This window comes from Scardinius erythrophthalmus (assembly GCF_964197995.2).
Source record: "Scardinius erythrophthalmus genome assembly, chromosome: 23".
Lineage (NCBI taxonomy): Eukaryota > Metazoa > Chordata > Actinopteri > Cypriniformes > Leuciscidae > Scardinius > Scardinius erythrophthalmus.
The window spans coordinates 26462951-26479441 of record NC_138243.1 but is presented as its reverse complement, the minus strand read 5'-3'; the positions used below and the strand labels follow the sequence as shown (position 1 = coordinate 26479441).

At 36.9% G+C, this 16491-nt stretch overlaps 3 protein-coding genes across 3 annotated transcripts; 2 read left to right on the top strand and 1 right to left on the bottom strand.

Annotated features, from left to right (window-relative positions):
• Nucleotides 1-2: 2 nt before the first annotated feature.
• On the bottom strand, nucleotides 3-6765 carry zcchc9 (zinc finger, CCHC domain containing 9). Its single transcript, XM_081354221.1, has 6 exons — nucleotides 6627-6765; nucleotides 5127-5488; nucleotides 3090-3240; nucleotides 2908-3000; nucleotides 1892-1960; nucleotides 3-1816 (listed from the first exon to the last, which is right to left on the bottom strand). Exons 2-6 carry the CDS (start codon nucleotides 5478-5480, stop codon nucleotides 1704-1706), a joined length of 780 nt encoding a protein of 259 aa, XP_081210347.1. The 5' UTR covers nucleotides 5481-5488; nucleotides 6627-6765; the 3' UTR covers nucleotides 3-1703.
• Nucleotides 6732-12217, top strand: LOC308683660 (zinc metalloproteinase nas-13). Its single transcript, XM_081354222.1, has 9 exons — nucleotides 6732-6955; nucleotides 7196-7246; nucleotides 7313-7359; nucleotides 9934-10015; nucleotides 10427-10541; nucleotides 10722-10894; nucleotides 11483-11564; nucleotides 11685-11806; nucleotides 12084-12217. Exons 1-9 carry the CDS (start codon nucleotides 6916-6918, stop codon nucleotides 12113-12115), a joined length of 744 nt encoding a protein of 247 aa, XP_081210348.1. The 5' UTR covers nucleotides 6732-6915; the 3' UTR covers nucleotides 12116-12217.
• Nucleotides 12218-14361: 2144 nt separating this feature from the next.
• Nucleotides 14362-15699, top strand: LOC308683333 (alpha-2B adrenergic receptor; the record flags this gene model as incomplete). Its single annotated transcript, XM_081353758.1, has 1 exon — nucleotides 14362-15699. The coding sequence occupies one exon, from the start codon at nucleotides 14362-14364 to the stop codon at nucleotides 15697-15699; it is 1338 nt and encodes a 445-aa protein (XP_081209884.1).
• Nucleotides 15700-16491: the final 792 nt, after the last annotated feature.

The window sequence follows — 16491 nt, the reverse complement described above, 5'->3', positions numbered from 1 at the left end:
TTGTGGTTCTAGGACAATCTTTTTATTTATTTTTAAGGTTACGATAACGACATGTTTAAAGGGATAGTTCACACAAACATTTAAATTCTGTCATTAATTACTCGCCCTCATGTCGTTCTAAACCCGTAAGACTTTTGTTCATCTTCAGAACACAAATGATGATATTTTTGATTATATCTGAGAGCTTTCTCTCCCTCCGTTGACAGCGACGCAACTACCACTTTGACGCTTCAAAAAGTTCATAAAGAGGTTGTAAAACTAATTCACATGAATTGAGCGGTTTCGTCCAAATTTTCTGAAGAGACTCAATCACTTTATATGATGAATAGATTTAATTTAGGCTTTTATTCATAGAAAATTAATATGAACGGCTGTCAATGGAGGGTCATTTTTGTGCGAATTAACCCTTTAAGCAATTTTAAGAGTTATCGATTACAGCATTGTATATTGTTTTAAAGGCCTATTCACACCAAGAAAGATTACTATAAAGATAACTATATTACTGTCCACACCAACAGACAATAATGTTCTGTTTATCCTAAGTGTGTGATGCAGTTTTGCCGATTTAAATGCTCAAACACTTTAATGTCTGATTTGTATGGTTTCCGCCACTGAATAAAACATTTTAAAAGATAATTGCGACTTTTTATCTCACAATTGCGAGTTTACATCTCACAATTCTGACTTTATTTCTCAGAATTGAGACTTTATATCACGCAATTCTGACTTTATATCTCATAATTCTGACTTTATATCACGCAATTCTGACTTTATAACACATAATTGCGAGTTTATATCTCGCAATTCTGACATCTTTTCTCAGAATTGTGAGATATAAAGTCCAATTCTAAGAAAAAAAAACTTTTTTTTTTACCTTAGAATAGTTTATATCTCACAATTCTGACTTTATAACACGCAATTGCGACTTTATATCATGCAATTCTGACTTTATATCTCCCAATTGCGTGATATAAAGTCAGAATTCTGAGATATAAAGTCAGAATTGCGTGATATAAAGTCGCAATTGCGAGAAAAAAAGTCAGAATTCTGACTTTATAACACGCAATTGTGACTTTATTTCACGCAATTCTGACTTTATATCTCGCAATTCTGAAAAATAAAGTCAGAATTGCGAGATGTAAACTCGCAATTGTGAGATAAAAAGTCGCAATTATCTTTTATTTATTTTTATTTTGTGGCGGAAACAAGCTTCCATAGATTTGGCTGTCAAAAGCTGGGAAAAATCGTTCTGAAAGTGACTGCAATAATATAGTTCCTCTGTGTTATCGTTATAGCTGTGGTGTGGTTTTGTGAGAAAACGCAAAGTTTATTGGGGGATGCATATTTCTAAAATTGTTCCTATAAATATAATATACCATCACAGAAAACACACTTAATATCCCACTTTTATAGAGTATATTTGTACAAAAGTGTCTTGTAAATAAATGCTGCTTTTCATATTCAAATTCTCTCAATCTTTGAGGCTTGAGCATTAAAACACAATCCATAATTAAATCTTTAGATCAGGTACATATGTGATGTCCACAAGTCTCAGGCATCACAAGGCTCTTTTTACAGCAAGTAAATGGCCTCAAAACAGGAAGAGTCACTTTTGTGTGTAAAAACATCCATGGCAAACAGTTATTGGTGAAGACATTAGCGGTCAAATGGTCCATTTCTAGATTTCCCCCAACAGCTGTTGATCAGAACACCACCACCTTGTCTTTTTTGGGTTGTGCTTTCTTCACAGGTACATGCACGTCCTCGTGGTCAGCGCTGATTCTATTGGACAGCCGGCCAAGAGTGATAGAATTAGCTGCAAAAAAGAAGTTTGAGCTTAATGTATCTGTTTTCAGTTTGACTTACAATAGAAATATTCCAGTGGACTCACTTGAGCTCTGGTGTTCAGGACAATCTTTCTGAAAGTGTTCCACTGAGCCACAAACCCGACAGCAACCGCCTACAGGAACAAAACACCACATACATAAATGTTTAAAGATGATTCAGAGATATTATCATATTCATAAATATTGAATGCTTAACCCTCTAAGTCCTGACATATGAAATAAGTCAGAAAAAAATGTAATCTTCTGAAATGGAACAGTTTATTGAAGCTTTAGTCATAATATTAAAAGTTTGTATGTTTTTTTTGTCGAGTTTCAAATTTGATACATCAGATTTTATGGCTCATGTATGATATAGGAGGATATGCAGCTCAAACTCAAGGAGGAAACAAACACCTCAGTTTTATTCCAAGGCACAAACTGAGCAAAAATATGCAATTTGGTGCAGATTTTGTTGTTTTTATGGCCAAAAAGTAAGATGCTTGTAATGTTAATCAATGAGAGTTTTATAGCAGGATAAATACTTGCATAAAATGCATACAAATATCCGTTTTCACTCTATATCTCCCTATAATATGTCTTAGTAAGATGATATTTAAATGCTTAGTTTTATTATCACAGCTCTGTAGTTTTATTGTTGGGAAAAACAAAATGCAATGATGATTGACAGATGAACAAATAAACGTTAATCAAAAGCCTGACATTTGATACTCACATTTTAACATGATATTTAAATAATAATAATAATAATAATAATAATAATAATAATAATGATAAAGTAAACCTAAGTTGCTTCAGCCCAGTAAGTATTCATCTTGAAATATTACTTAAGTATAAAAGTTATTCTTAAATTTACTTTATATACAAATCAGTAATAAAAAAAAAAAAAAAAAGTGGACTTTTTTTACAATTACACTTAAAGGCATTTTACTTGCTAAAAAAAAGTAGTAAACTATCAATAAGAAGACAGAAGATTGTGTACAACAGTTTCAGTAAACCTCTAAATATGCTTATCAAAAATGATACATTAGGCTTTATAGGGTTAAACGGGTAAATCACTGACCTGCAGCATACAGTCCTTTTGGGTTGTCAGGACAGGCTTTAGACAGATGACCAGTCTGACCACAGATAAAACATTTGGCGTATGGGTAATTCCCTAGAAAACAGCAACATTCATATGATAAATCATAGCAGGTTTGATATTTCCATACATTTTAAGTGCGTGACATCTCATTCAACTCGTACCCATGGCAGGATCCACTTTAGCGCGACATCTCTGGATCTCATGTTCAGTGGAACCACAGCGATAACAAATACCGCGACCCATCTCTTCATCGTTATCTGCTTCCGGGCAGTCGGCGAGCCCGTGACCAGGCTTCCTGCAGTTAAAGCAAATCTACAACCAAAATGTGAAAGTATATGTAGAAAAGTTTGTTTCTATCACAGAATAAAAAGGTATTTACGACATTTTATCTCACAACTCTGAATTCGGAGTTTACATCTTGCAAATGTAACTTTTTTCCTCAGAATTCTGAGAAAAGTCAGAATTGTAAGGTGTAAATTCAGAATTCCAAGAAAAAAAAAAAAAAAATTGCGAGATGTATGCACAGAATGTTTGTTTCTGCCACAAAATAAATAAAATAAAATAAAAAAAGGTAATTGCGACTTTTTAAAATCACAATTTAAGAAAATTGTGAAATATAAACTCAAAATTGCATGAAAAAATGTCTGAATTGTGTGATGTACTAAGGAGCCCTGCACACGATAAGCAGGACAAAAAAAAAATATCCCCACGAGTTATTAATTCGTCAGCACGTTCTACTATTTCGTTTCCTTTTCAGTAGATCTTGCGTACGACATAATTCATTCCCTTGTTTTACTAAATCGTGGCCACGTAGTAATTAATTCCGACAACATTTTAAATTAAAAACTTCTGCGTTTTGGCCGTTCATTTACACGACAACAGCGTTTTGGGGGCCTGAAAAAGCAAACTTTTAAAAAAGGGTTTCAAAGTGCACGATTTTTGAAAACGATAGCATTATCGTATCAATGTAGACTACAAAATTGTGAATATGTGAAAATAGTGACGTCATGCACAGTGTTCAGTCTATAGGCGCATATAGTGTTTCTTTACAAAGTGACATCGCCATCTACTGGCCTGGCAGCAGAATAAAGCATTTTTAATCGTTTCATTGTTCTGAGTAAACGGGGATCGTTTTGACAATGTTGTCGTGTACACAAATGCATTTTTGTGCATCATTGTCAAGTAAACATATACTATTAGTTAACCTTTAAATGCCTGAATGTTTCGCCAATCATTATTACATATCCAGGTCTTTAGCGACCCGAATCTATATCTAACATGGATGGATCTCTACCTGTCGCAATGATATAAAACTCTCCTGTTATTAGAGTAACAATTACAGAAGAATGAAATAACGCATATTTTGTTACCATTTGGTGCTTGGAAGGGTTCAATTTGAGCAGATGTTTTATACCATCATCACTGTCCTCCTCAGAGCTCATTTCCCAGTGCTCAACATACCCTCAAAACTATCATTTTTAACATCTTCAAAATCAATATTTTGATCGCTGACAGCTTCTTCACCAGATCCACCATCAAGTGACAGTGACAATATTATTTGATGGTGTTCAGTACTCTAAAGTAAATTGCTGAGCTATTTCAAGTTTTGCTGATGATACTTACTATTCTTTTGTTTTCTACCTGCAGTAACTATGAGTGAAACATCACTTCATCATTGTGTATCAGACATTGCCACCTTGCAGAATAAAGGTGAAGTGCACTTATTCACTCATCAAAGATTCAATTATTGTTGTGCAGAAAAAAAAAAATACTTACACTGTTACACTCCTGGGGTCATTAGCGACCCTATACAATGAATGGTAAAAGAGTTATTTTTTTATTTATTTTCTTATTATAATTTATATAATGAATTGATTGAGGAATACTAAGAAGAATGTATAACTTAAAATTAATGAGGAGGAGGGTAGACATCCCGGGTCACTAAAGACCGAAGGTATGCATTTAAGGATTAAATCAAAACGTGGGAATGAATTAGTACAACGTGTCCATGATTTACTAAAACGAGAGAGCAAATTCTTAATTCGTGGCCACGAGATATGACATATATAGTCTGATGTCATGTGCAGGGCTCCGTAAATATTATTTATTTTTTTATTCCTTGGCGGAAGCTTCCATACATGAGTCTTTATATGAAATAATCACATCTTCAGTCATGTTACATGCATTTAAACCCTCACCATATTATTCTTTTTAACGGTTTGCCTCTTTATCCGTCTGTGCTCTCGTCGTCCGTCTTTCTTCAGCGCAGTTGCCACGTCTTCTCTCAGGTCCCGGTCTGCCGGAGTCTTTTTCTGCAGCTCCTGACCGGTCTGCTTTAAATACTCCATAAACCCATTCACGTCATCAATGTCATGCTCTACGTTCTTCCTTCTCGGGTTGGGTTTCGTTACGCCTGCTCCTCGCTGGATGTGTCGACCACCGCCGCTAGTTCCTGATTCTCCAGCATTCCTATTCGCTTTCAGCTGCTTCCATGGTGTGGCATCGGCTGCTTTGTTTTTATGGACGTTGTTTGCTCTGGCCCACCTCGTCATTTTGAGTTCTGTTAAGATGAGAGAATGTGTTCATGATCAGACATCGAAACCCTCATGTTGTGTTCTGGACATTTTGACCCTGAGATTTTACTTTTTCCCAAAAATGCTAGTTAATTTTATTGAATTGGCATAAAACTTACCGATTTTGCTCACACAGGGTATAACAACTTCCCGAAGAATTTGACAATTTTTGTGTTTTTGGTTGTTCTCTTGTTATGCCATGTTATCGTCAAATTAAACGGATAGTTCACCCAAAAGTGAAAATTGTGTCATCATTTACTCACCCTCAAGTTGTTCCAAACCTGCATGAGTTCCCATTGGCTTCCATAATAGGAAAAAAAAAAATACTATGGAAGTCAATGGGTGCCGTCAACTGTCCGGTTACCAACATTCTTCAAAATATCATAAGAAAGATAAGAAATTCATACAGGTTTGGAACATCTTAAGGGTGAGTAATTTTTTAGATGAACTAACCCTTTACTAAACTTGAATTAACTTTTTCACTCAAAAACTGAGGTGTATTAGCTCAGACCAATGAGGCCTATGTCAATCAATTCCAAAAAGAAATACAAAACCAGGGCTAATGAAAAGAAAACAAGTTGGCAAAACCAGACAAGATATTATATAATATTTACAATAATATGGTACATTAGTATAAATTAATATAACCATAGTTTCTGCCAAAATACCAGTGTCACTTCACTAACAACATTTTTCAAAATGCACCCAGGGGGACCATAGAAATGCTATGGCAATATCCTTTTGTTTACCATGAAAGTGCTTTGTAAAATGTAAATATTCAGTACGATAGTATACAACAAAGTCCCAGTCATAACGTAAAAACTATAACACAACGATAATTAGGCTACATCTTAAAACAGAAACGAATCTATTATGATTTACAGTAACAATAACGGCAATTAAAATGGTACTTTGTCAGAAACTATTGTCACCACGGTTACATTTTACATGTAGAATTATAAGGGATGTTTCAGATGCCTCACGCAATAGAGTGAATATCATAGGAACTTATTACTGTAAAATAACCCTGTTGTTTTTAAAGCATTATAAAACATTCCTGCGCGGGGTAAATATATTTCTTGTAATAAACAAAATAAAATTAATAACTAAATTGTACATGCTCACCGCACAAGAAGATTTTCAGATATCAGCTGTCAGCAGCAAAACACCGCTCACGTGTTTATTATTGCTGCGTCCCCCAAATAAAAGTATCCGGAATGAAACTACAACGTGAGCGTTATTGGTTCCACCAGTCATTGTGAACGGCGCCACTTGCAGTTCATCGAATTAATTGTCAATCATGAGCCTCAGGTGGTTGAATACTTTGCAAATCCAGGACGTGTTTGAAAGGACACGTTTGTCTAGTGGTTTCATACGACATTTCCCTCTATCCAAAAGTTAGTAGCTGATAAAAATGCTGTGGTCCCTTTTACTGGTGTCATGGTTTTGTGAAGGTACGTTATTTTTCCACAAATCCTACAAATCTTTCACGAGTTCTTAAATAATTAATTATACAACTAGTTTACTTCCATGGTTTTAGCCATTCATGTACATATCATACATATCTTGTGAATACACTGAAAAGGGTCACACTGTCTGATTTCCAGTTTAATGATGGTAAAACTATTTATTATTATTTATTTTTTTGTAAATATTTAAAAAAATGTCTATGACATAATATATTTTATCTACAGGTATTATCAGTGGACTACCTCCTCTGAATAGACCAAGTGAAACAGTGCTGGGTAAGACAACTACATGACCCATTAAGAAGCTTTAGTCCTGACTTGACCTGTCAATGTCTTTAACAGATTTTGAGGAAGACTACGCTGTACATGAGGGGGATATCTTACTACCTGTAAGCCCTAACTATACTTTTATGTTCATAATGTTGTTCTCTATATAGCCTACAGGAGGTCATTTGAGTCAAGTCAAGTCAAGTCATCTTCATTTGTATAGCGCTTTTAACAACAGGTTGTTCCAAAGCGGCTTTACATTGATAATAGGAAAAGAAAGTAACCGAGATTGTTATAGCAGCTCTAGAATAAAGTTATTGTCCAGCTAAAGTTAGTTTTGATTGTTTCACTTCCGTCACAACGATCATTAGTTATAAACTTGGGGGCCGCTAACACTACACCGTTTTAACAAAAAACTCTTAAGTTCTCTCTGCGCAAACTTTCAAAAATGCAAACCTGTGAGAACGCTGATGGCGTGCACATGTGTATTACGAGTTCAGTCTATAGGTATGCGTGTTTGAATATATGTGCGCAGGCGTGTAGTCCTTCAAACCAACCCTCAACAAACTACTTGTCTGGACTTAAAATTTATAATACAGAATTGTTATCGCTTCCGTGTAGCCACGCGAACCGGAATCATCCCGACAACGCTTTATCTGTACAGAGGTAAAGGGAAGGAGGCCTTCACAGGGGAGAGACTAGCTGACACTTCAGGACTGCGTTGTCGTCGCGTCCAGGCGCAGGTCCTTCATCAGATCTGGATACGCCCTAGATCCGGCGGACTGCGGCAAACCTCGGGATAAACAGAGCGACTAATATTAGCATAGACGCCATTCTTATTGTGATGTAATGAGTACATCAGGATTTATGGGAAGTGTTCCTGGTTCTGGCTGACCTAATCTATGCAGACTAACATCGAATTATAGAAGTCTATAATGTGTTATGTGAATGCTAGGTCAAAGAGATGTGTTTTTAGTCTAGCTTTCAACTGACAGAGTGTGTCTGCTTCCCGGACAATGGTAGGAAGACCGTTCCAAAGTTTTGGTGCCAAATAGGAAAAGGATCTACCGCCAGCAGTCGATTTTGATATTCTAGGTATTATTAACTGGCTGGAATTTTGAGATCGCAATAGATGTGAAGGACTATAATGCGTTAAGAGCTCGCTCAAGTACTGTGGCGCTAAACCATTTAGTGCTTTGTAAGTAATCAGCAATATTTTATAATGTATACGATGTTTAATAGGGAGCCAATGCAGTGTTGACAGAACCGGGGTAATATGTTCATACTTCCTGGTTCTGGTAAGAACTCGAGCTGCTGCGTTTTGGACCAGCTGTAGTTTGTTTATTAAGCGTGTAGGGCAACCACCCAGTAGAGCATTACAATAATCTAGCCTTGATGTCATGAACGCATGAACTAATTGTTTAATTTTTTTACATGCATTAGAACATTTTGTCCTATTTTGCCTCTAACATACCATCTTTCAAACTAGTGGAAAGAAAACATCTATAATACACATTTAAAGGGATAGCTCCCCTAAAAATTAAAATTGTCATTAATTACTCGCCCGATCCATAAGATTTTCGTTCATCATTTTTCTTTTCTTTTTTTTTTTAAATGAAATCTGAGAGCTTTCTGTCCCTCTATTGACCGCTACACAACTGACACTTCAAAAAGTTCATAAAGCGATCGTAAAACTAATCCATATGAATTGAGCGGTTTAGCTCAGATTTTCTGAGGAGACTTAATCACTTTATATGATGACCACATCATCAGGCTTTTATTCACTTCAAAATTCATCAACTCACACATCAGTTGTGGTAAACAGAAGCTCAAGCATGTTTGCTTGATGTGTGTGAAACCAATGAGGATTACTCTCATGTTACACAGCACGTTTGAGCTTTAGCAAGAACCAATGAGGTTTGTTCTCGCGTGCCAAGCAGGTTCAGTTGAGCTTCTGTTTGTTCGCTGATCAATGTTTATATGTGAATAAAAGCCTAAATTCAATCTGTTCAATAATCTGTTCAGTTTTATGATCTCTTTATGGACTTTTTGAAGTGTCAAAGTTTTGCGTATCTGTCTATGGAGGGAAAGAAAGCTCTCAGATTTCATTGAAAAGATCTTAATTTGTGTTCTGAAGATGAACGAAAGTTGAACATAATTAATGTCAGAATTATCATTTTTGGGTGAACTATCCCTTTAAGTATTTTTTTGCATCTGTAATTTGTCTTTAAAGGCCGTTTTCTTAATTAGTTTAATTAGTGGTTTTTTTCACATGCGCTGAGCAAGAAAACTTCAGCAGCACGTACATAGACCAACCTTGTTTTATTCCTATCTATATTTGGATGGGTTTTAGATATCATTTTATTCCTAAAATATGGTCATTTATTTTTTTAGGCTGTTGGCAGTATTTTCTTATTTCAGGAGCGATAAAGAGATCTGCAGTAAAAACCTAACTTTAACAACAACATGAAATCTGACTTTTAAACCTGGCTCTTGTTCTGAAAATGCATGTAAATTTAGTGCTTGGTGCTTATCCAACATTTCAGAAAACTTGCAATGCAAAAACAATTGTCTTAATGTACTGTGATTAATCAACAGGGGAAGTTTGCTGATATCTGTCATCTGTTGCGTCTTGCCTTACGTTTATGTAAAACAGCCCTGTCCTGAGAACACAGTTCAGACTCTCTTTTCTTTAGAGTGACCGGAACGCAGTGAAGCAACTGTGGGAGGAGGTGAATGGATACATGTCAGTGCCTTTTGAAATTGATTCTGCTCTTGGTGAGTTTTCTTGACCCGACATACCAGAGATTTTGATATTGCTTGATGCTGAAAAAGCCTTTGACTGGGTGGAGTGGGACTACTGTACCTCTTCTGCACTTTTGGAAGTTTTGGATTTGGCCCTAATTTTATATCGTTGGTTAAAACCCTCTATCCCCCCCAATGGGAGTGGTTCACACACCAACAATATTCGATCTGCCCAATTTCCACGTAATTCCATTTCTGTTTATCAAATGTTTGTGAAAATTCAGTTTGTCTGTTGAATCTTGTGTTCTTATAAAAATATACATGTTAGGAAATTTGCTATGAAAAAAGCTTTTTTTGCTGAGCTTGTATGTTGTTTGGTAATATCAGATGGTGTAGAAATGTTCAGAGGAATGTTTATTTTCTGTACATGTTTGTGGCCTTCAGAACATAGGACTGACAGTATTCTTCAAGCCTTAAACATGATCTCTGACAAGACCTGCATCGATTTCCATCCACGTACTAATGAAATTGACTACTTGCACTTTGAGTTAAGCAATGGGTGAGTCAACGAGTTTAGTTTCAAAAAACATATTTATAGGGACTCTTACTCATTGTCTTTGCCTGGACACTTTCCTGTATATTTCAGTCTGGTATATGAAGTCTGTTTTTTTTCCATCTAGTGCCGACCCTGAACATTTAATCTTGTGCAAATAAACCAGTTGTTTGCTGTTTCCTAAAGGTGTGCTTCTTACGTCGGCTGTGTGGGGGGTTTGCAGCCTGTTCTGGTTGGGCCGCTCTGTACGGTTGGGAACATCTGCCACGAGATCCTTCATTCACTCGGTTTATACCACGAGCATTCCCGCACAGACCGCGATAATTATATCACTATATTTTATGAGAACATTGCTACTGGTATGCATACCATTACATTCATTCATTCATTCAGCTTTTCTGTGCTATCTAAAAAAAAATCCTGAAGTATTGCTGATGGAGTTCCTTTCAGAATTTGGAATCCTAAAGGGATCAAAGTACCAAGTAGAATCTTCTAAAATAATAAACTACTAGATAAACTGAAATTCAAAAGGGTAATTTCAGGTTACCGGTAGCCTTTTATTTGATTTTATGATTGTTCCTTTTTTAAAATTGGTTCTAAATTGTAATTGACTAATTCCATTAGCAATAATTTTAGGGTCCACCCTATTTTATTTTATAATTTAATAACTGATATTAGTTTATTCATAAATTTATATTTTATAGTTATGTAATATTTAGTTGTACATTTAATATTCATACATATTTATTTATACTATATATATTTTTTATATAATATATATACTGTATATAAAATATTATATATACACTGTATATAAAATATTATATATTATATATAAACTATATAATATTATATATACTGTATATAAAATATTACATACATACATGTATAATATAATTAATATATATATCAGTTATTGGTTGTACTCACTGCTTTGTATTTTACAGGGAAACAGGAAAATTTTATGCAGAAGGCAGGGGACACTCTTGGTCTGGGATATGACCTGGATTCAATTTTGCATTATGGAGAGTAGGTGTTCCAGTCAAAACGTAACCCTGAAAAAGTTTGAATGGCTTTTTGGGTGTGTAACGTCATATGTGTGTTGTGTGTTTGGCTGGCCAAACATTTCATTCGTATTCTGTTTTGCAGCAAGTATTTCTCTTCCAATGGAAAACCTACGATTCAGCCTAAAGAGATCGGGGTAAAGATCGGCCAGAGGACCTACTTGAGTTCTCTGGATGTGCAAAGGCTCCAGAAGCTGTACCAATGTGGTACGTCTTAGTATTTGCTTTTACCATACGCTGAGAAATATACAGTATGGATAATAATGCTGGATATTCATTATGAATGAGGAAACGTGTGTGCAGACCTAAAAATGATGTGATGTTATTGACCTGTCAATCACTGACCTGGTGAGGAGAGGAAGTGAACTGGATTGATAGCAGTAGCTCTAAAAGCGTGATGGGGTTATTTTGTCCTTGCCATTGTACTGGGGTTTTGACTCAGAGTTGGAGCTGCTCTTGTATTAATTGGTTTTCTGCATTTCAGACACGAGACAAAAGCGACAAGCGACACCATGATGCCTCCAACTGCTCTGTTTGACGGTCTTGAATGGTCATTTGTTGATCACAGATGAATTCTGAATCTAAGAGGACAAATAAAGCTTGGAAAATCAAAATATGGCTTATTGTGAATTTGTCAATTATATTGCCATCTGTTTTAAAATTAATTCATTGACCGGTCCTCCAGTTCACAATTCTAAATCTTAAAGGGATAGTTCACCCCAAAATGAAAACTGTCATTCAACTTGTTCCAAGTGTTTGTTTCTTCTGTTGAACACAAAAGATATTTTAAAGAATGTTGGTAACCGAACAGGTTACTGAACTGAACATGAAAAAAATACAATGGAAGTCAATGGCTACCGTCAACTGTTCGGTTACCAATATCTTTTGTGTTTAACAGAAGAAACCAACTCTTACAGGTTTGGAACAACTTGAGGATGAGTAAATGACAGAATTTAAGTTTTGTCCAGTAGGTGGCAGTCACTGTTTATTTTTTATTTTTATTTTTTAGTAGGGGAATGATGTGAATGTTGCCAAAAAGTATAAGGCACAGATGTACAGACGGTCTGTGTGTGCCTCATACTGCTTTTTGGCAACATTACAGACCATGTCATTAACTCTAATTTTTTATGTGTAATGTTTTTATTATGTTGTGTGACGTGAATTTGAGTTACTTTCACCAGCATGTTAATCACAATCCCATTTCATATCTGGAGAGAAGAATGTTGCAGTCTGATATCGTCGTCTTGTTTTTTTTTTGTTTTTTTTACAATCAGCTGTAGTGATTCTAGTAAATTGTATTGTATTCGTTATACCTTTAAAAACGGCCTTGCAAATACCTGAAAGGTTGCAAGTTTTCAGTTTCATTCATGTTCCAGAGTGAATTGATACTCCATTATGGTGTCATTAAATCATATAAATCTTGTTTATTTAATTTGCATTAATAACGTAATCTGTAAGCAAGAGCAGGGGGAATAAAATTGCAGAAATGCCTGGCACAATCCACAAATTGCTCTTTAGTTCGCACAGAACGCGTCTACTCCACTTCTTTTCCATTGTATTTCTATGTAAATATGCGCAATGCTGTCTTCGATGAAGCAAAGCAAATCCTGCTTCGCGTTTCAATCAAATTAAATTTAAGTCATTGCATTTTTACTTGCTTTTCCCCCAACGTTTTCTTTTTTAAATGCGGCTTCCCTTTGAGACACTTGCATGTATCAATGTGAAAAATGATATAACTAAGGTACACTTTATAGTCCTAAGGAGGATTCATTCTCTGACGTGACGTCACGACGAGGTTATCTTCCTGACGTCATGGCGGGGGACACGGAGAGGCGCGCGCTCAGTTAGACTCAAGTCAGTTCATTCCAGTGACCGATGCGCAAAGTTCTATGAACCTTCAAGAAAACTACATTGATTAATGACTGGAATGGCTTTCTTTTTATCCCGTTGATGATGAGAAAGTCTATTTTGAAATATTAAAAACAATTATTTAAAGTCTTAAAGAAGCTTTCCTTCGTAGATTTTTTTTTCCTCTGACATGGAAATGTTTATGCAAAGATCGTTTGTCTTAATGTTTGGTATTTGAAGAACTATACTTTTGTCTTGGCTGGTGCGCGTGTTTGAAGATGGTGAGCCTTTTCACGCATAAAGAGACTTTCAGAGCTGTTCGGACAAACATAACCCCACGGAACTACCATGTTTGAATCAATTTTACATTTCTGTATCTTGCGAATTCAGCTCCTTCGCTTTTACTTCCTGAAAAATGTGTGTTTTGTGTTGACGCGCTAGTGTCCGCGCGCATCTCCAAGCGCGTATTTGTTTTAAGTGCGCGCTGCCTCATTTTTGGACTGGAATGAGATCGGCACACGAGACTTTAGTTTTGGTGACTTGGCGTGTCTAAAAGCTGCTTGGCTTATGCTGTGGTAAGTTCATGCCGCGTTTTTTATTTATTTTTATTAATAATGACAGGTTTTTGTAGTTTTGCTTTGCTTTAATAATTTTTGCCTGAGTGAAAAGAGTAATTTGCATATTTTTGACTGCACGACCCCCTTTTAGTGTAAATGCAGTATTTTGATTCATTTTTCTTTTCTCTTGAGATCTGCCAAATGAAGTACCTGGAGGATGTCATTCTTTGCTATAAAGATGCATTTCACTTTTTAACAATTTTCTAAAAGAAAGAAAGCTCTTGGAAGGGTTACGCTAGGATACAAGTCTACGTCAAAGACTACTTTGCACTTCTCTGTCTAGCCTGGAACTTAACTATGACATCTCCAAATGTTGAAACTCAGAGTACCAGTAGCTCATCAACTACTGGTAATTCGGGAGACAATAGCAGTGCATGCAATCCCAATTCTTGTTATTCCCCTGAAGCCACAGCCACATTTGCCACCGCAATGACTCTCATCATGCTCTTCACCATCTTTGGGAACATCCTAGTGATCATCGCTGTCTTGACGTGCCGCTCTTTGCGAGGACCTCAGAACCTTTTCCTGGTGTCCCTGGCCGCGGCAGACATCCTGGTGGCCACCTTGATCATCCCGTTCTCCCTGGCCAATGAGCTAATGGGCTGCTGGTACTTTGAATCGTTTTGGTGCGAGATCATCTTGGCGCTGGATGTGCTCTTCTGCACGTCTTCCATCATACACCTGTGCGCCATCAGCCTGGACCGCTACCTGTCCATCTCCCGGCCGGTGCAGTACTCCACCCAGCGCACCCCTCGCAAGATCAAGGGCGCCATCTTGGTGGTGTGGCTCATTTCCGCAGTCATCTCTTTCCCCCCACTGGTCTCCATGAATAAGACCCAAGAGCAGAAGTGCAAACTCAACGATGATTTATGGTACATCCTGTACTCCTCCATAGGGTCATTCTTTGCCCCGTGCCTCATCATGATCCTAGTGTACGTTCGCATCTATCAGATTGCCAAGAAGCACACTCGATATCCTCCAGGAGAGCCAAGAAAAGACGTCCCGCCGGGAGTGGCGGTGCAGAGCGCCAACAACCAGGGAGGTGTTGACCCTGCGAATGTTCCCAATCTGGCTGCTTCCAGATCTGACCCTGTAAACCAACCTCAGCCTCCAGTGAAAAATCCAAAGCAGAAGAAACGCTCAAAGAGGTGCAAGGACAACAAGGAGGACAGCTCGAGCTCTGGCTCGGAGGTTGAGGTATTAAGGGGACATGATGCCAACGGGACGTCCTCCAATGTGGGGGCGCTGGAGCCCGGCCATACCTCACCAACCCAAACTTACCAGAACGTCATTGCAACGTCTAAGGGCAGCCAGCTGGCCTCTTCCAACGTGAAGCCAGCGGGAACTCCGAACACCAAGAGGAAAGCCATGATCGTCCGCGAGAAGCGTTTCACCTTCGTCCTTGCGGTCGTCATTGGGGTTTTTGTCGTCTGCTGGTTCCCCTTTTTCTTCACCTACATCTTGCAGGCCATTTGTCAGTCTTGTAAACTGCCGGAAGCGCTTTTTAAGTTCTTTTTCTGGATGGGCTACTGCAACAGCGCCCTGAACCCGCTCATCTACACCATCTTTAACAGGGACTTCCGTAAAGCCTTCAAAAAGATTCTGTTTAAAAAGTGTAAGGGCTGTTGTTTCTGAAAGCAAACACCCCTGAAAAGCAGTTTTATACAGTAAAGTGAAGGTCGGGTCATATTTCACCCCAACTGTTTCACCTATACATTTCTAGCCATGTGACACAAAAATAATGGAAATTTTAAAGGTGTTTCCGGACAAATTCTGATTTCTGAAAGTTTTCCTTTGAGTTATTTTAGTAATTAAATAAACTTTCATTAAATAAACTTACTGTATTTTAACAATTAATAAAATAAGTTATTTTATTTCTTGTGCAATTTCCTTTTTTATTATACTGAACTTTGTATTGTTCTTATACTATGCTTTATTTCTGTATTTTTCTATTTAAATATAAGAAGCTGTACGGATGAATTTGTGCCTACTGACATTTCATAGAATTACCACAGATCTAGTTTCTGCAAAGATAATTTGTCAATTATTTATTTATTTATTTTCTCGTGTTTTCTTGCCAGATAAACTAGCCAATCAGAAATCCTTTTTTGTGTAAATGTTCATGATTACCTTGAGTCTTTATAAATGTCTTTGGAAAGTGAGCTTATGTAATGTTATTTATGTCCTTTAGTTGTCAATGTCATGAAGCAAAAATGCAGGACCTTTAAGAATGATTTCGTATTTAAGCAAAATAGAACTCGTTTCTCTTGATTTTGGGGTGAAATATGACTTGGAGATCCGCATCAGCACGCATTCCATTCGCTTTTGCATTTTATCAGCTGAGGTGCCACATCAAACATGAGGAACTCACGCGATTGTGACGGTGTCTCTTTCTGGAAACTCGCTGGCCTCCAGGGTGTTGGTTGT